We start from the raw sequence: 19,435 nt of genomic DNA on the forward strand, positions 1-19,435 counted from the left end.
CTGGAAATAAACTGAGTGGTTTTACTTCCTTGACATCAAATCAATCCCTCAACCAGCCTGGGCACTCCAGGTTGGGCTGTGCAGGTGACAGGACACACAGAAGGAAGCAGAGCTCGCCCCAGGGATCAGTTCTGGTCTCTTGAGTTCTTCAAAGTCTTTTTAAACCCCCTGGCAACGAATGCACCACAAAAATCAGGGTGAACAGCTCTCTTTGGAGGGAAGTGACTTCTTCGAGTCACCTCAGTGAATGAACTCCTGTGTGGTTTATGTCGTGTCAGGAAAAGGATTTTGAGCTGCTCCTTCCATGGCTTTCATGCTGTCTGCTGTGACTGTTACATCTCAAGATCCATCCCCATGTATGGAAATCAGAACCAAGCCTGAAAGCAGCTTTTTTTTTTTTTTTTTTTCTGACTCCTAATACGCCCCTGTTTTGAGCAAACACAGTTTGGTTTGCTCAGCTGGGAGAGCAAAAGGCTTTGGTGAAGCTGAATTCCCCTGCTTGTCCCGTGTGTGGATGACACCCATCTGCTCCTTGGTAAACACAGCTCTGCAACAGCTCTGGGTCTATCCCTGCTCCTGTCAACACCTCTGCTTGTTCTGTGGCCTTTGAAGACACTTCTGTCTCCAGGCAGTTCCTCCCAGGCACATCATTTCCTTTTCCCCACATGCAAGGACGTGTTGCTGAACCCCTCGTGCTCCTTTGTAGCCGCGGCACGAAGCGACGCGTGCCAAAAAAATGAGGAAGGGTTCCAGAAACAGCGAGTTCTTTGTGTCGCGGCAGCTGATGGAGCCACTGTCTCATGGGCTGAGCATGGAGAAAAGCCTCTTCTTGCATGGTGGAGCTCTACTCTCTTGGATACAGCAGTTTCCTCACATATTCACTGCATGAATATATTCCCTGCAAATCCAGCGCGCCAGGGAAATGGGGAATGTGGGACGCACAGGAAAAGATTTTTGAAGAATGATCATCTTGTCAATACTCTGTGTATTTGGATTTCCCCAATTCTTTGGGATAAAGTATTGTATCCTACAAAGCTCCAAAACCAGAGAAATGAATTTCGGTTCTGGTTCTGTGCTCATCTGAGCTCCATCAGCTGAAGTGCAGGCAGGGCTCTCCTTCCTTGGCTCTTTTTCCCAAAATTTTGTTTCAGAAAGTCCTGTTTTCGTGTGTAGGAATTAATGGAATTAATTTGTACTCTAACAACCCCATTATTAGTGTTGGTTTCATGGCTAAAGCATTACACTAAAAGACAGAATTCTCTTTCCTTACTGCTCTCTCAAAAGCTTTCTGGATGACCCCAGCCAGTTGTTTGATCTCAGTATTCCACTTTTGAGGTTGGTTTTTTGGTTTTGGTTTGCTTTTTTTGTTTGTTTTGTTTTTGTTTTGTTTTGTTTTTGTTTGTTTTGTTTTGTTTTGGTATTGGTTTGGTTTTGTTTTTGTTTTGTTTTGTTTTGGTTTGGTTTGGTTTGGTTTGGTTTTGGTTTGGTTTTGTTTTTGTTTGTTTGTTTGTTTTATTTTGTTCTTTTTTTTTGGTACATCCTCATTCCTTTTGCTGGCTTTGTATGATAAAATTTGTGTTCTTTCAGGTAAGAGAATATTACCGGTCCTGTGACCAATCCTCACAGCAAGAAGCTTTTAGCTGACCCTAAAAAGTGAAGGTAACTCCAGTTTAAATTGGACAAGCTCTTATTTCTTGGCATTCCAGACAAAGTCTGGTTTATCCAGCTGCCTGAAAGGCTTTGAAGGCTCTGAGTTCCAGATCAATTTTGGACCGCTCGACTTTTTCCACGGATGTTTTGACCCGTTTGGAAAGCGCGGCAGCGCTGAAGATGAAAGAGCTGCTCACCTGGAATCGAGGAATATCAGCTTTAAATCCAAACTGGCTCTGAACATAAACATGTTACTGTGGAGCTTGATCTCAGTGATTGCACTGGGAGGCAAAGATTGGCCCACGGCCACCAGCCCAACGATTTGGTAACAGGAATCGTACAGGGACATATCCAGCATGTACTGACGGATCTTCAAGTAGCCACTGCAGTGGATCACCTGGAAGAAGGGGAAAACACCCTCAGGATGTGATGGAAAAGCCCCAGATCTGCTGCCCGCCCAGTCTCAGTGAGTTTATACACACTTCCCCACGACATTAAATTCTGGCTCATCTGTTGATTGCAGTTAATTCATAAATAGAGATTAAGACTCGGTAAGCGCAGTTTTGTGTTTGCTGACAGCATGATTAATCCACTACTGAAGCACCTCCTCTCTGGGGACTGCCTAATTGCTTTCTAATTAATACTTTAAGCTCCTTGATATGGATTTCGTGTAGATACAGCCAGAAATCCTGTTCACTGAGTTAAAAAAAAAATAAAATAAAAATCTGGAAATTGTTTTTTTGAGAATGTCCATCTCTCTCCCACGCACACTCAAATATTCATGAAAACATTTACATTTTAATGAGTTATTATTCTGATGTAAATAAAGGCTCTTTTAAAAAAGGGGCTTTAAAAACCCAGTGGGTATTTATGCATCACAATGCAATAAAAATTAACTGATTTTTATGCAAATGCACGAGAAATGGGTTTGAAGTTCTCTGCTCAAGTTCAGAGGTTTTGTTGTTGTATTTTTTTTTTGGACACGTGACCAAGCCCAAGGTCCTGAGCTCAGATTTCGGGATCCCTGGGTACAATTGCTGTTCACAGAGGTGATAATGACAGTGTTAGACTGTAAAAATTCAGTGTCAGGTAAAGGGGAGGGAGAAATGAAACCTGGGGACTATTCCAGGCCAGAAGATCTATTTAGTGTGGTGCTGGTGTTCAGAAATCATCCGTGCCCCTGCCAATTTTCTGGTCCAAGCAGCAGGAATATCACATCCTTTATCTGAATTTCTCTGTTTGGCTTTTAACTGTGTCTTGTGGAAAGGAATTAATTTTCAGTGCATTTAGTGCTCTAAATAACCTACCAAACATCACCTGGAAATAGGCTCCTCCTGCTTAACCTTCCTCCTCTCCAGTGATTTAAAAGTTTAGCAAAAGCACAGTAAGATCTCTCAGCAGATCTCAATTCTCCCATCACTTGGTCCATGAGTTTTTTCTGTACTTCACCTAATGAGGTGATTTCTTAAAAATTAAGTCCTGCCTTTAAGTACAGTCAGATGGAATAAATTTAGGCCAACATGTCTCCAGACAAAAGAACCCTGTGATTTTCACTGTGCCAACATTTAATAGTGAGTGAAGAAAGAGACGCCTCTGATTAACAGGGATAATTGTGAATTAAAAAACCCAAAAATTCCCCAAGCCACGTGGAGATCCCACGACTGCAAGCTCTACTCTTTCACCTGATTTCAGATTCAGCTTTGGGACAGAACTATTTTTGCTGGGGAGCAGCTGAGCAAACAGGGCTGAGTGTAATGAAGAATTATCAGTGCAGCCAGGTAGGGAAGAGTGCAAACAGACAGATCCACGTCTGCACCTTGAGCACATTCCTGCAGAGAGCTCTGCTCCTCCTCCTGCCTTTGCTTTTTTGGGTTTTGAACCATTCCTTCACAATGAATCCCCACCAGGATGAAGGGGATGACCCTCCCTGATGGAGGCAGAGTTAACTTAGGCAGCTCAAAGAGCAGCAAATGCAAAGCTGAAAAGAAAAACTACCTGTAAAGCTGAAAATTACAACTGCCTGCACATCTGAAAATAAAAATTACTGCAAATCTGAAAAGCTACTGCAAATCTGAAAATATAAACTACTGCAAAGCTGAAAATGAAAGCTACTGAAAAGCTGAAAATAAGAAACTATTGCAAATCTGAAAATAAAAACTACTGCAAATCTGAGAATAAAAAACTACTGCAAATTTCAAAATTAAAACTGCCTGTAAAGATGAAAATAAAAACTACTGCAAATCTGAAAAGAAAAACTACTCAAATTACAGCTGTTATTCTACGACTTCAGTGTTTGCCATGGCTTCTGATTTCATGTCATAAGTTAAAAAAAATCATACAAACGGTAAGATTTATAAACAGACTTGGTTGTTTAGTACAATTCCACCCTGAGGTGATGGCAGTGGTCGGGTTTTTTTAGTGCTGAGGCCAAGGGGGTACCTTTGTGCAAGTGGGTGGGATGTGGAAAATTTCCAAATTCCTGTGTGTGGGTTCCTGCCTCACCTGCCTCCCATTCCATGGGGGAATGAGACTGAGCTGTCAGGGCTGGGCTCCAGGTAATTCCCAGGGACCAAGGTGAGGGAATGTGCCACAGAATTGAAATCTGAATTACTGAGGGCATATTGGGGACCTTTTCTGATTCTTTTCATCACAAACTTTGCTCCTACCTCCACAGATATAAAAAGAAAACCCCCAAACAAACGCCTAAAGAAATAAACTTGTCAATTGTCAAATATTTCAGGGGTGCAAAAATAATTTCTGTACATTACCTTGTAGCCACTGCATGTCAGCCCTGCATTCCTCTTGGCCAGGACACACTTCATCCTCAGGAAAAAGGATCTCTCGATTTCATATTCTGAAAGCACAAAGCACACTGCTGATTTATTCCTGGATTTATTCTTTATTTAGAGATCCCAATTCTGCCCCTAGCACTGCCTTTCCCAGAGGTGTTGGGGTTTCAGCTTTAGGCAGGAGCAGAAATCAGCCATTCTCCTTTCCCAGCCCATCCCTGCCTCCAGGATTTATTTCACCTTCCTCGTAGGATTCCCTGTGAAATTTGGACAATTCAGCACGACTGGGTCTCTGAATCTCTGGTTTTACCACCCTTATCAAGGAATTCTCTTGGTTCTAAACAGCTGGCACCAGTCCTTATTGGTAAAAGGGAAGGAAATTGGAGCGTAGAGAAATTAAAGGAATCTCCAAAATAACGACAGAATGAGGAACAAGGAAATTCGGTGGGTTTGTGATAATTTCAGTGCACGTGGCTGGTCATGCCCAGATCTTCTGGGCTCCATGTGCAGTGTAATCACCTGACTTCCAAAACTATCCTGGAACATTGTTTTTAGACAAATTTCTTCAGGGATAACTTCCAAAAAGGTTTGAAATTCATGGGGTCATTGCTCAGGTGCACACGGATTTTCTGCTAAGAATGTGAGGCAGGAATATTCTGATAGAATATGATATAATTATCTGTAATGGTAATTACTCTCAATAACGACTCAGACACCATGAATAATTCCCATTTTTTTACTGAAGGTTGCAGTTTGGCAGAACTCTTAGGACAAGAAAGAAAAGCCATTTGGTACAACTGTGAATAGGAAAATCAGGGCAGCAGAAGGGTTCTCAGCTTTGTCCTAACTCCCCACTGGGTTTTAACCAAAATCCACTGTCATCAGTTGGGATCTTTCTTTAATTTGATTTAACTGCTGAGTTTTACTCCTGATTTTTGTGCCTCCATCACCCAGCTCACCCTCCTGGCCACACACCTGCAGTGGTTTGAGCCTCACACCACTGCCTGGAACCAACTCGTTCTCTGTATTAAATTCGGGGCTTAAAGGTCTGAAGATACAACCAAAGAAAAAGGATTTAGCAAGGAGGGGAAAGAAATGCTTCCTGAGCATCTGAATTTCCCATTTATTCCTCCAATTAAAATTACATCCCTATGGGGAAAAGCTGGAACTTGAAGGAGCTGACAAATCCACTGTAGAGTTTCAAGTACAAATTTATACAGATACAAATTTTGGGGTGGGGGGAAGCCACACAGCAGAGATTTGCTGTGGCTGAAACCTCATCCATGAGTCAGGAATGGCTCTGGAAGCTGGGAACATGAAATCCATGCATTTATTTATTAAATAAATCCATGCAATTCATGGATTCAACAGGAATGACCAAACAGCAGCACAGCAGGGGCACATCTGGACACAATCCTGTGCTCTGGGATGGCCCTGCTGGAGCAGGGAGGTGGCACCAAACCCTTCCCATAATGACCCAGATGTGCGAGACTGTGAATTAATATCCATAATTAATTACTTCTCATATTAACTTTGCCAGTGGGACCCCCACAGTACCCCTGAAAGTAGCAGAAATGGGCAGCAAAGCAAAAAAGAACCGAATTAAATTTGCAACTGTAAAGCTGATTGAATGGGAAATAGAGTCCTGGAATCCTGCTGGATGCTGCCACATCCATCAGTGCAAAGCAAAACTCAAGATATCACATCCAGGCTGTCCCTGATGCAATAAAGATTCTCCACTCTGGTGAAGATGATGTAGAAAATTGAGTACTTGGAGGTTTAGCAAACAAAGAGGGAGACACTAAATGTTCAAATAGGAGAAATCACAGCTAAGTTTGGAAAAAAAAAATTGGGAAAAATACTAACATGTATCATCTAGACTTAGTAATGAAATTATTGATATCACTGGGGTTCTGTCAAGCAAATGTGTGAGCCCAGGGAGAATTTGGGCTGTCAAGAAGGTAAAAGAGGTAAAATAAAGAAACTCAATTAAGTGCTGCCAGTTCTTAAAGGTCAAGAGATCTCTGGGTTAAGCACATAGATATGAGTGTCAAAAGAGAAAATAATGAGTAATAAAATGTTATGATTGAACCACAATGTAAGAAACACTAAAGGAAAATAAGTTTCTTAATTATTAGAGAATATTCTTCCAATAACTGAAGCTTGGCCACTGTATTTAATGATTCAGGAATGTTAATTATCTAAATGCATCACTGGAAGTGATGTGAACACCTTTCCTTTGAGTGTTAAAAAATGTTAAAAATTCTATGTATAAAATATTCTGTTCATTAAAGAGAAAAGGTGAGACCAACACTTTGCACACATCAGCTGGTGGAGGATGAGACCCAAAATAATCCAGGAGAGAGCAGTAAATCTTACAGAGATATTCCAGCTGTAACTGGAATGATTCTTGTAGGTCACTTCCAGCCCAGCTATTCTATTTCTATTTCTATTTCTATTTCTATTTCTATTTCTATTTCTATTTCTATTTCTATTTCATTCCATTCCATTCCATTCCATTCCATTCCATTCCATTCCATTCCATTCCATTCCATTCCATTCCATTTCTATATTTCTATTCTATTCTATTCTATTCTATTCTATTCTATTCTATTCTATTCTATTCTATTCTATTCTATTCTATTCTATTCCATTCCATTCCATTCCATTCCATTCCTACTTCTATTTCTATTTCTATTCTATTCTATTGGATTTCCTATCCCTGGACACTGGGGTTTGGAGCAGCCTGGGGCAGTGGAAGGTGTCCCTGCCATGGCTGGGGATGAGCTTTAAGGTCCCTTCCAACCCAAACCACTCCATGATTTTGTGACTCCATGAAATCAGGGCCCATATCCATGTCCAGGATGTCCATTTCAAATACACCACTGTTTATTTTTTTTACCCAAATCCATGTTTCCCTTATCAGACTCGTCAAAGTTTTTCTAACAATTATTTCTGTTTTAATCATTATATCCTTATTGCCTGCTCAGTTTACAGAACTCCCTCCCTCAACAGATGGAGCTCAGTAGATTCAGTAAAAGCAATAAATGAGGCAGAAATTAAATGGCTTCCTTCAGATTTGTCCAAACACCCTCCCAAGAGCTGAAACTCAGTGACCTGGGAGTAAGAACACACAAAATCCCTGCTGGTGTGGGCATAGAGAAGTTGTATTTCTTTTCTACAAAGTCTCTCCTCTCCATTAATCACTTTTCTTTTATTAGCATATCCTGAAACACAGTTTGATTTTAAGGCAAGAATAAACCAGCTTTTTTTTCTATTTCACAGATTTGTATTTTCATACTCTCATAAACAGAATAAATGCCATGGTAAAGAAAAGGAGTCTTGATATTTTGGATAAAGAATTTGTCCATTTGTTCACTCTCTTTGCACGACTGCCAAGCAGGATTCTCCGAGCATTTCTGTGAAATTATGGTTTAGTTTATGGAAACCAGGATTGTCCATCCCTAGAGGACCAACTCTGAAATCCACCTTGGCTTTCCAATCCATCTTTAATCTCTTTTGACAGAAAACAGTCACAGAATCCTGTGGTTGCTCAGTGGAGCGAGAAGAAAAGATCACCATGAATTTTTTTTCCCCACAGATTCACCTCTCATGCCTTTGTTTTCTCTGAGGTAAAAGCTGCTCTTTTATCTCCCATTTCTAGATTTTGACATTAGCAAAATATGACACTGCTCTGTTGCAGAACCACTTTGTAGAAGAATATTCCTAAAACTACCCATGTTTTGCTTTAGGAATGGGGCATCTCATCTGGCACTACACAAAAAAAATGTGGAAAGAAGCAATAAAATTGGGAGCTCTTGCCATAGCCAGTGATTTGGGTCAGCTCCACAGAGCACCTTGGGTGCAAACCCAAATTCCAGCTCTAGTGGATGAGATGGAAAATGGAAAAGAAAAACATTTTTAGAGCAGTGCACTTGTGACCACCAAATTCCTCCTTCCCTCCTGTCCTCCTTGTGCCTCCTGGAGCTCCTGTATCCTTCTGGATAAAAGAGGGATTATTATTATTATTATTATTATTATTATTATTATTATTATTATTACTATTACTATTATTATTATCATCATCATCATCATCATTATCATTATCATTATTATTTAGGTTTATAGTTTGTGAGTTCACAGTATTTTAAGTTATCAAGCTAAAAATCGAGACTTTTTTTTACAAGACTTTTTAAGGGTTAACTGTTTAATTAAGTATGTACACTTAAATTATTATTATTATTATTATTATTATTATTATTATTATTATTATTATTATTATTATTATTCGTGACTTGCAATGTGGATTTTTTTTTTACTTAATTAAACAAGATTACTTAGACTTATGAAGAAGGAGGTGAAAAAGAAAGATAAAACTTTTGTTTTAAAATTTCTTTTATCTTGCTTTTTATATATTGTTATATTTTAAAACTTCAAATTTTGAATTGTTTGCTATGTGATATTACACGCTTTTATTTAAATTACTCACTTGTGATCTTAGTTTTATTATTCAATTTTGGAATCTTTTTTTCATGGCTTTAGGTGAAAAGCAGTGTTTTTTGGGGGGGGGGTTAGTGCTTGTCAGAACAGAAAGTCTAAAATGCTCAGTTTCTAGGGTTCCAACTATTATTATTATTATTATTATTATTATTATTATTATTATTATTATTATTATTTTTGTTATAACCTGTCCCCATATCCCTGCTGGACTGCTCTACGCTGTAAACACAGATAACAAAAAAATCCATGTCTGGATAACACTTCCGTGCCCATCCCCCAGACACTGTGCAGTTTTTGTCCCTTGCAGTTGGTTTTTGTTTTTTCTGTTGGATCTACTCTGTTCTGTGAAGTCCCACATGCTCTGCTCTTATTCTGGTGGGATCTGCAGAACATCTGGGTCCCACAGAGCTGGGAGAGCTCGGGAGGATCTCTGCTTGTCTCTGGTGAACACAAGGTTATGGATTTGTGAGAGACAGAAAGAATCCCAGAATCCCAGAACCCAAGAATCCCAGAATGGTTGGGTTGGAAGGACCTCAAATCCCACCCAGTGCCAGCCCTGCCATGGCAGGGACACCTCCCACTGTCCCAGGCTGCTCCCAGCCCCAGTGTCCAACCTGGAACTGAACATTCCAGGGATCCAGGGGCAGCCACAGCAAATCTGGGAATTCCATCCCAGCCAGGAACAATTCCCAATTCCCAGTATCCCATGCAATGCTGCTCTGAAGCCATTCCCTGTGTCCTGTCCCTCCATCCCTTGGCAATTGTCTCTCTCCATGTTTCCTGCAGCTCCTCCAGGCCCTGCAAGGCCACCCTGAGCTCAGCCCAAAGCTTCTCCTGTGCAGGTGAACAATGCCAGCTCTGCCAGCCTTTCCTCCCAGCAGAGGAATATCTCAAAACTCATCCTGCTGCCACCCCTGCCATGGGCTCGACACTCTCCACTACTCCAGAGTGCTTCAACTTGGCCTTGGACATTTCCAGGGATCACAGCTTCTCTGGGAATTCCCTCCCCACCCTCCCAGATAGGAATTCCTTCCCAATACCCCATCTATCCATGTCCTTTGTCAGTTTAAAACCATTCCCCCGTGTCCTGTCACTCCATGCCCTCATGAGAAGCTCCTCTCCAGCTCTCCTGGAGCCCCTCAGGCACTGGAAAGGGCTCTGAGGTGTCCTGGAACCTCCTCTCCCCCAGGCTGAACAGGATACAGGATGCCACAACTTCCAACCCTTAATGCTGAGCACAAGGGACACCAAATTCTAAATAAAAATAATAATTAAAAAGAAAAAGAAATAAAAAAGGGGTGTGGGGCAAATACAGAAGAACACAGAAACTACAAAACACAGTTTTGAGATCATCCTAGGAGGTGGAAATCCAGGATTGGCAAAAAAGGGTTTGCAAATGCCCTGATTTTCCCTGGTACTGCTTTGCTGTGGTAGAAAAGCAACCAGTTGTGTTGTCAGCCACTCCTGGAGCTCCAAACCTGCACAAAGTGTCCAAATTTCCTCCCCATTTGGGCAGTTTGTTCTATTTCCTGCCTGTGTTCAGAATCCTGGCAGTGCTGCAGAGGGGAAATTCTCTATTATCATTCCTATCATATCCAAACTCAGCCATTTACTGACATTGGCCTAAATTCTCCTTTGCTCCTGTAAGTGAAGCTTCCAAAGTTTTCCTGGGGAAGGAACACAGCGGGAAAGGAAAAGAACAGATTTTTACAGTCTGAGACACTCTGCTTTGGTTAATTTTACTGTTAATTACCAATGAAAAGAGATGTTTTATGTCAGCAGTTTGCTCTCTTTTCCACTTTTGTACATCAAAATTTATAATTATAATTTGTAAATTATAAATTGTAATTTATAAAATGATAATTTCTACATTTCTCAGATTTCAAGCAACCCTAAGAAACAGTGGAAACAGGATCATATTAAGCCATTACCTCTCAGTAATGGTTCTCCTGTAAAATATTTATACATTAATGAAAATTAAAATACTTTTGAATGTGGGTATTTTTCCCATGCACTCCTAGAAAAACTCTTCAGAAGTTAATGCAAAAAAAACATCTTGCCAGATGCAAAATTTTTCTCCTCCCTTCTTTAAATATAAAGTTTCTGCATGTAGGGAAGGTGGAGGAAAAGTCTGCAGGGATTTTCTTCTTGGCTGCAGGAAACAGAGCCCTTAAAGCATCAAGTGGAGTGGAGAAAGGCTGACATAATGTACTCCACATTCCAGCTTGTAACTCATCATTTCGGAATGATCCAGTTGTTAGCAGAAAACTGGGATGGCTGCAGGTACTTCCACATTTCTTTCCCAGCTCTGGGGAATGTTAATGAGCTGCTTTTAGCATGCCACGCCTCGCTGCGTGAGTCAGCAAAATTTGGGGAGCTATGGATGTGTTTTAAAGATTCCAAATCCCAGGAAAAGCATCTGAAAGCAATAAAAAGCACACAGTGTCTTGACTGCAAACACACATGGAAGGGCAGCGTTGATTAATTCCTTGTCCTGGTTAACCTGAAGTGCAATTTTTTAAATTTTATTTTCTTGCTTTCTTGCTTGTAGCAGCTACCAGGATAAGAGATGTATGGTTTGGGAAGCGTTGCTGCCCTGCTGCACGCCTTAAACTCTGTGTTGTGAGCAGGGAAACAAAGAATTCTGCAAAAAAAGTTGGTACAGGGAGACAGAGCAGCAACCCAGATGTTCTGATTGCAACATCATTTGAGGCCTTAAGGTCCTGCTTGATCTGTTCATCCCAGCTTGTGTTGGCATTCCATTTTCCCTTCCAAGACCCTGCTGGATGTGATCCATAATCCATGATCAAGCCCCTATTTCAGCCTCATCCACAGCGCTCACCACCCCTGGAGATGGATGGTGGCATCGCAGCCCTAACCCCATGCCAGAGCCAAAAATCTTTGCAGCTCAGCTCTGGCAGCTTGGACTGCCTTGGATATTTGGATTTTCACCTTTGTGAGCTTAAATTTGGATATTTGAATTTCTCTCTGTGACGAAAGGGACAAACCCCTCACAAGCCTGCAGGGAATTCTGGAGCTGCTGTTGATCAACCTCACCCTGAGGGCTGTTTTGGGGTGTTTAGGGTGCCACCACAGAAGGAAGATCCAAAAGCTCTCAGAGAGGACCCAAAGGATGGATGTGAAGGTGGTGAAGGGTCTGGAGAGGCCACACAAGGAGAGGGCACCTGGAATGTCCAGCTGGAGCAGAGGGACTGGAGGGAAGAATTGCTGCTGGGGTGTGGCCAGGAAGATTTGGGTTTAAATTCGTGCCCTCAGAAGGGATCTCAGCTCTGTCCGGAGAAGTTTCCTCCCCAGGAAATGGGAAATGTGGGAATGTTCCAAGGGATCCTCCCAGACTTGTGTGAGAGCAAGTATAAGAAGATATAAAATTATTATTAGGGAGCATCCAAAGGATGGGGAAGGGTCTGGGAGGGAAGAGGAGAGGTTGAGGGACCTTGGAATGTCCAGCTGGAGGAGACTGAGGGGAAATTCCTCAGGGATTGCAGCTCTGATCTCTGCTCTGGGACAGGGACAGCACACAGGGAGAGGCTGGAGCTGCAAAGAGATGTAAGAGAATATTTGGGAAAAAGTTCTTCCCCCAGAGACTTTTGCCACACTCAGCTCCCTCTGGGACTGGGAATGGCCGGTGAAGGGCTTGGATTTCTCCTTCCACCCTTGCTGGAATTCAAAATGCAAGGAGTTCTCAGAGCACTGGGCCTCTAAACCACAATCTAGAATAAAGAACACAGGATTTGAACAGATGCTTTGGGAAAAGCTTCCAAGCTTGGGTGCTAGAAGAAAGAATGTAAATTTAAAGCTTAAAGCAGAGATACGTCAAGAAAAGTTTAGCTATGGAGTTTAAGATATAGAAAGAATAAAGGTAATTGCAAAGGTGACAAAAGTCTTAGAAGAGGTCTGTGCATCAGAACAGGTTTGGCTGAGAAAGGGCACACTGAAATTAGACAAAATATCTTAGTATTGGATTAGAAACATAAATATCTCTGTTGGCAGAGTTTTATTGGTTCACAAATCCTTAGAAGACCTTGTAACCATCAGTCTTGGGACTTCTGGCCATGTTCTCAACACCTGCAACAAGAACTCACTCTTTCTATAGAAGATAAGAAAAATAAACCACAACTTTCTAAAGTTACTACCAGTCCTGTCACTCTACTTCATTTGGAAATAAAGAAAAAAATCTCTGGAAGAAGATGTAACGTGGGAGCAATAAACTCACACACCCTCATGGAGCACAGGAATTCACAGGGAATTCCACCAGAAACCCCTCAGAGATCCCTTCCAGGCTGTTCTCTGCAAGGAGGCCCTTCCACAACCCTGCTTTTCTCCCTGCTCAAACTCCCTTGGAAAATCAAAATATCCACGGCTTCCCCCAAGTCTGAGGGGAGTTGTGCTGATCCTATTGGTATTTTCTGCTGGGAAAATCCTCTTTTGTGCTGCTCCTGGGCCATGTGGAGTGGCCAGGTCCTTCTTCAGCCTCACTTGGGCACCAGGACACATCCTGGAAAAATGCAGGAGAGATTTCTGCACCCTCAGGGAAGGAGGAAGGTGTTTCTGCGTGGCCTTTGCTGCCCTCTCACAGACTCTTGGATCTTGGTCCTCCCAAAATTCCTGCTCTCCCAGCAGGAGACAGAGGAGTCTGCTCCTTGTGACAGGGACAGGAGCTGAAGGAATGGCTGGAGCTGTTCCAGGAGGGTTTAGGTTGGATTTTAGGGAAAGGTTCTTCCCTGTCCCAGAGGGTGCTGGCACTGCCAGAGCTCCAGGAGCTGCCAGGGATGCCCAGGCTGGGATTGTTGGAGAGGTCCCTGCAGAATTCCATGACCCTGGTGGGTCCCTCCCCACCCAGGATATTCCATGATGAGCCAGATTTTGGCAGGGCACCACAAGCAGCCCCAAGTCTCCAGTCAGTCCCAAACACAACTTTGCAGGATTCCAGGACTCAGGAACTGCTTCTATCTCATCCTGGTTTAGGATCCTGGAATGCTGCAGTCAGCCTGGGCAGCACGTGGAGTGTGAAATTCAGTTTGGAGTCCTCACAAACCAACCCAAAACCACCCCGAGGTGCTGCAGAGCAGAAATATCTCAAGCAATATTTGGCAGTGAAATCATCTGAGATCTGAGCACAGCCAGCGCTCACAGTTTGGAGTAGATACTAAAATATTCTCCTCTTTTCTTGATCTCTTCCTTATTTTTCCTGCTAACCACTCCAGCTGAACGGAATGGATTTGTTACAAATGAAGCCAAGTTTGCCTGAATATTCACGTGAGGTGATTTGCTGAGCCATTCCCAAATTTTAATGTGTATGCGAGGAGAGATTATTCCTTATCCCCACCTAAAACACCCTCAGCTGCTGGCTTCTCTCATAGCCAGGCATCTGCAAATACTGCTTTGCATTTTCTGAGCTGGTCATGCAAGAAAAAATCGGCTTAAAGAGTTTGTAAGTTCAAGCTGAAATTCTCCAAAGCCTCCACAGCTCATGGGGTTTATGGTTTTCATTGAGTCATGGCCTGGAGACTTAAAATCTGAAGGCAAATTGAATCAGAGGAGTAACCTGGGCGGTTCAGGTCATTAAATATAAATATTAAAGTACTAAATTTAAGTATCTTCTCCAAGTCTAGGAATCCAAAGGAGATGCTGTTGCTTTGATGTTTTTTAGCAATTAATTTCCTCTGCCACACAAGATTTCATACAGAACACGCATAAATGGACCAAAATTTGAAATAATTTTCCTTATTCCTATCCTAAATTTCCTTATCAAAGGCTTTTACTCCTGTGCTGAACTCAATAACTTCTTTTAGCCTAAATTCTGTCTTCTTCAAAGACTCCCAGCCTTTCTCTGGAGATGTCAAAACTGGAAGAAATCATTGCTTCCCTCAGAATATTTTTCCTGTGGCTAATCAAACCCCCAAATAAAAAATGTGTGCATTATTCTGATTTGAGCATTTATGGTTCCAATGCACAAATGTTGGTCCTTGACGTATTGGGGGTTTGTTAATTTCTAAATCCATATTTCAGTTCCCAGTATTTTGATTATTTGGAAATTTGTACAAACAGGAATTAAGTCAGCTCTTAATTCCAGAATCCTGGAATGGTTTGGGATGGGAGGGACCTTAAAAATCATCTCATGCCACCCCTGCCATGGCAGGGACACCTCCCACTGTCCCAGGCTGCTCCCAGCCCCAGTGTCCAACCTGGAACTGAACATTCCAGGGATCCAGGGGCAGCCACAGCAAATCTGGGCACTTTCCTCATCATATTCCCAAATTTTATTACCTTTATTATTGCTATGAAGCCCAGACTTCTGGAATTGTGTGGTTGTTGAAATATTTAAATTATCTACACAAATTATCTGCACTCGGTATTTGAAGCTGTTCTACATGAAGCATGAGGAAGCCCAGGGCAAACTTTAAAAAATTAAAATGTAATAATTTAAGAATGTTTATGCTGTAAAAATACTATGGCGGGATTTTTTTTTTATTACCAGGGTGATTTATCTGAATAAAAACAATGTGACAGTGAGGACTGTGTAAAGAAATCCACACTGCGTCTGATTTTATGCAAGGTAATAATTTGCAGTTCCCTGAGAAATAAATAAAGAGTCAGCACCACAAATTCACAAAAACTGTAAAACCAGAGGTCAAAAATTATCTGTGCTCTGGGTTATTTAATCCCAGTAACAGAATATTCACAAAGCACAGATAGTGTTGACATTTGTGATTTTATTCCTCTCTAAACAGTTCTTGTCCGGCTACAACTGCTGGATTAAAAATGGATTTAAATAGCTGAACTTTAGCTGAAGAAAACATCTTGAGCAAGGCAAGTTCCGTGAGCCAAGATGGAAATTTGGGATATAAAAGTCTGTGCCTGCAGTGCAATATTGATTTTATGCCTAAGCAATGCCCCAGACTGGAGAACTCCATAAAATAATGAAGTTATAAAAGGAAATTTTGGATTCCACCCAGTGACTTGATGATTCTGGAGCATTTTAAAAGATTAAAAGAGAGAAAATCAAACTGAAGTGGCAAAAATTTGTTGTTTTTTTGGTTTTTTTTTTTTTAAATCAAGCCACTTCCAATTCACTGCCCTTTAAGTTATTTGCAGAACTCCATGTTTTATTTAAATACTGAAAATATCTACTCAGATACAGACAGAAGTTGCTTCATCCCTGTCATTTTTTCAATAGTTTTTAAATCCTCACTGGATTAAATAAAATAACTTGCTTTGGTTATTGTAGACCAGGTAGTTTCAGGTTATACCTCGTGATTTTAAAGATTCTTAGAAAGGGAATTCCTGGCACAAGGAAGACAGCAGTAAATAAATATTTGTTAATTCTGTTCATTTTAGAAAGATTTAGCTGTAGATTCTGGATATTTTAATACACTCACTCTGTGCTTTGTATGGAGAAGAGACTCAGAACTGAGATAAAATAAAATAATTCCTAAACAGAACAGAATTCCCTTTATTTATCTCCTCCAAGTCTGGGAATCCAAAGGAGATGCTGCTGCTTCGAGGGTTTTAGCAATTAATTTCCTCTGCCACACAAAATTTGGTACAAAACACACATAAATGGACCAAAATTGAAAATCTTTTTCCTTATTCCTATCCTAAATTCCCTTATTGATGTAGGATGAGGTAAAGAAAGCTGCAGAGAATGAGGAATTTATCCAGGAAGAACGGGAAGAGCTTTGGGATTATTTGCTTTTGACACAGAAATTAATCCAAATCAGTTGCTCCTAGCTTTGAATTTGTAATAATCTTCAATAATGAATTAAAATAAATAAAATTTTACAAAAAACGGGAGGCTGTTACCATTGCCAAGTCATTGGGCATAAAAATATCTCACTGCTAATTCTGGATATCAGCAAAAGTGTATGAAAACTCTTGGATTTCACAGAATTATTGAGGCTGGAAGAGACTTTAAAGATTATTCAGTCCCACCATCAAAATCACCCTTAAATCATTTACATCAGAGGTGTCTCCTCTGCTTATCAGGAAGTTGGAAAAAGAGGCAGGGGGGAAATGCTGGTTTTTAAAAATATCAATATTTTTTAAAAATTCTGATAGAGGAATGAACAAAAGATGAAATAATCATACAGAGGAGTTGGAGAAAAATAATTTGGTTTCCAAGCCACCAAGGGAGGGGTTTTTTTTTTTCCCAAGACAACCTGTTTGGGGAGGAAGAAAAGAGAAGATAATTCTTCCATTTCCAGCATTTGGAGCAGTCCAGGTGCTCCCAGGCACATCAACATTCCTGGAATTTAGAAGGAGCAAAATTCTGCTCTGATAGAAACTCAGAGGCCAGAACCAAGCACAAGCTGCAAAAATAAAAAAAAAAAAAATCTAACCAAAATTGTGTAGGAAGAACCCAAAATTCCTCACGTTTTTCATGTTTTTTAGGAGCTGTGCTTTGAGAAGACTGACAAAATCTGGCAGCTCGAATCAATAAATCCAGCTGATAAATGAATTCTGAAACACAAGTGGAAACTCCGTTGTGATGGAGCCAGATTGGTTCTGACATTTGAAAGCTCAAAGGGCTGCCCCCGAGGAAACACAGACTAAAGAAACGAGAATATTTTTATTACTGACACAGTAATTGCAACACTGAGGTGACAACTTCACGCACAAAGGGTGGCGTCAATATTTCTGTGGGTGACAGCAAGGCAAGAGGACAGGATTTCCCTCAAAAAGTCATTTTTAAGATGACATTTTCTACACCCAAGTCCTTTACCAAACCCACTTCTGTTCTTCCTACAGTGGAGATTATCAAGGGGGGTTTTTGTTGTTGTTTTTGTTTTTTTGTTCTTTTGTCCAAGCTTTGAATTGAACAATTCTAAAACATTAAAAATATCCTTCCATTTCCCAGTGACCTGTTGTTTGGTTAGTTCTTTTCCCACTCTCTGAGCTGCTCACAACCAGGCCACCACAAGATTTCTGCAGCCTCAGCAATGAGGACAAAATAAAAAAAGATGGAACAGCCACTGAGCTATAGAATAAAAACCTATTTAAAACTTGATGGCATTATGGACTTTAGGGTAATTGATTCCCTTTGATACAACCCCAGCGAACACTGGAGCTCCCATTGGAGTTCCTGCTGCTGCCCTGCTTGAGCTTCAAACAGGATAAATATGAATTTATGCTTCACGGGAAGCGTTGGGAAATTTGTTACATCTCAGCCGGGGATTGGGTGGGTTTTTTGGTTTGGTTTTTGTGTGTGGGTGGTTTGGTTTGGTTGGGGTTTTTTTGTTTGGTTTGGGTTGGGTTGGGTTTTTTGGTTTGGTTTGGTTTGGTTTGGTTTGGGTTTTTTGGTTTGGTTTGGTTTGGTTTGGTTGGGTTGGGTTGGGTTGGGTTTTTTTTTCTTTGGTTTGGTTTGGTTTGGTTTGGTTGGGGTTTTTTGGTTTGGTTTGGTTTTGTTGGGGTATTTTTGTTTGGTTCGGTTTTTTTTGTTTCGTTTGGTTTGGTTTGGTTGGGGTTGTTTGGTTTGGTTTGGTTTGGTTGGGGTTTTTTGTTTTGGTTGGGGTTTTTTGTTTCGTTTGGTTTGGTTTGGTTTGGTTGGGGTTTTTTGGTTTGGTTTGGTTTGTTTTGGTTGGGGTTTTTTGGTTTGGGTTGGGTTGGGTTGGGTTGTGGTTTTTTTGGTTTTTTATGGGTTTTTTTTGTTTTGGTTGGGGTTTTTTTTGTTTCGTTTGGTTTGGTTTGGTTTGGTTGGGGTTGTTTGGTTTGGTTTGGTTTGGTTTGGTTTGGTTTGGTTGGGGTTTTTTGGTTTGCTTTGGTTTGGTTGGGGTTTTTTGGTTTGGTTAAGTTGGGGATTTTTGTTTTGGTTTGGGTTGGGTTGGTTTGGGGGTTTTTTGGGTTTTTTGTGTTTGTTTTTGTTTTGGTTGGGGTTTTTTGGTTTGGTTTGGGTTGGGTTGGGTTGTGGTTTTTTTGGTTTTTTTTTTGTTTTTTGTTTTGGTTGGGGTTTTTTGGTTTGGTTTGGTTTGGGATTTTTTTTGTTTTTTTGTTTTTTTTGTTTTGGTTGGGGTTTTTTGTCTTGGTTTGGTTTGTTTTTTTTTCTTTTTTTTTGGTTTTTTTTTTGTTTTTTGTTTTGTTTTAGGGGTTTTTTTTTACTTTTTGGGGTTTATGTTTTGTTTTTTGGGTTTTTTTTGTTTTGTTTTTGGACTGTTTTTTTTGCTTTTTGGGTTTTTTTGTTGCTTGGGTTTTTGTTATTTTTTAATTTGGTTTTTTTCGGTTTTGGGTGGGGTTTTTTTGTTTTTTTAGGTTTGGGGTTTTTTGGTTTGGTTTGGTTTTTTGTTTTTTTTGTTTGTTTGTGTTTTTTGGGTTTTTTTGGTTTGTGTTTTTTGGTTTTTTTTTTGTTTGTTTGGGTTTTTTTGTTTTTTTGGGGAGTTTTTTGGTTTTTTTTTTGTTTGGGTTTTTTTTGTTTTTTGGGGAGTTTTTTTGGGGTTTTTTTGTTTTGTTTTGGTTTGGTTTTTTTTTTGTTATGGTTTTTT

General features: G+C 40.6%; 1 protein-coding gene across 1 annotated transcript in view; it reads right to left on the reverse strand.

Moving 5' to 3' along the window:
- The window catches only part of SIM2 (SIM bHLH transcription factor 2), a 55,181-nt gene that overhangs the window by 18,011 nt on the left and 17,735 nt on the right, over positions 1–19,435 (reverse strand). The window contains exons 5-6 of the mRNA XM_062515235.1: positions 4,419–4,504; positions 1,848–2,047 (exon numbers count right to left, since the gene is read on the reverse strand). Of these exons, the coding sequence (XP_062371219.1) occupies positions 1,848–2,047; positions 4,419–4,504 (286 nt within the window). The remainder of the gene's footprint in view (positions 1–1,847; positions 2,048–4,418; positions 4,505–19,435) is intronic.

This window comes from Cinclus cinclus, chromosome 2, assembly GCF_963662255.1.
Source record: "Cinclus cinclus chromosome 2, bCinCin1.1, whole genome shotgun sequence".
Taxonomy (NCBI): domain Eukaryota; kingdom Metazoa; phylum Chordata; class Aves; order Passeriformes; family Cinclidae; genus Cinclus; species Cinclus cinclus.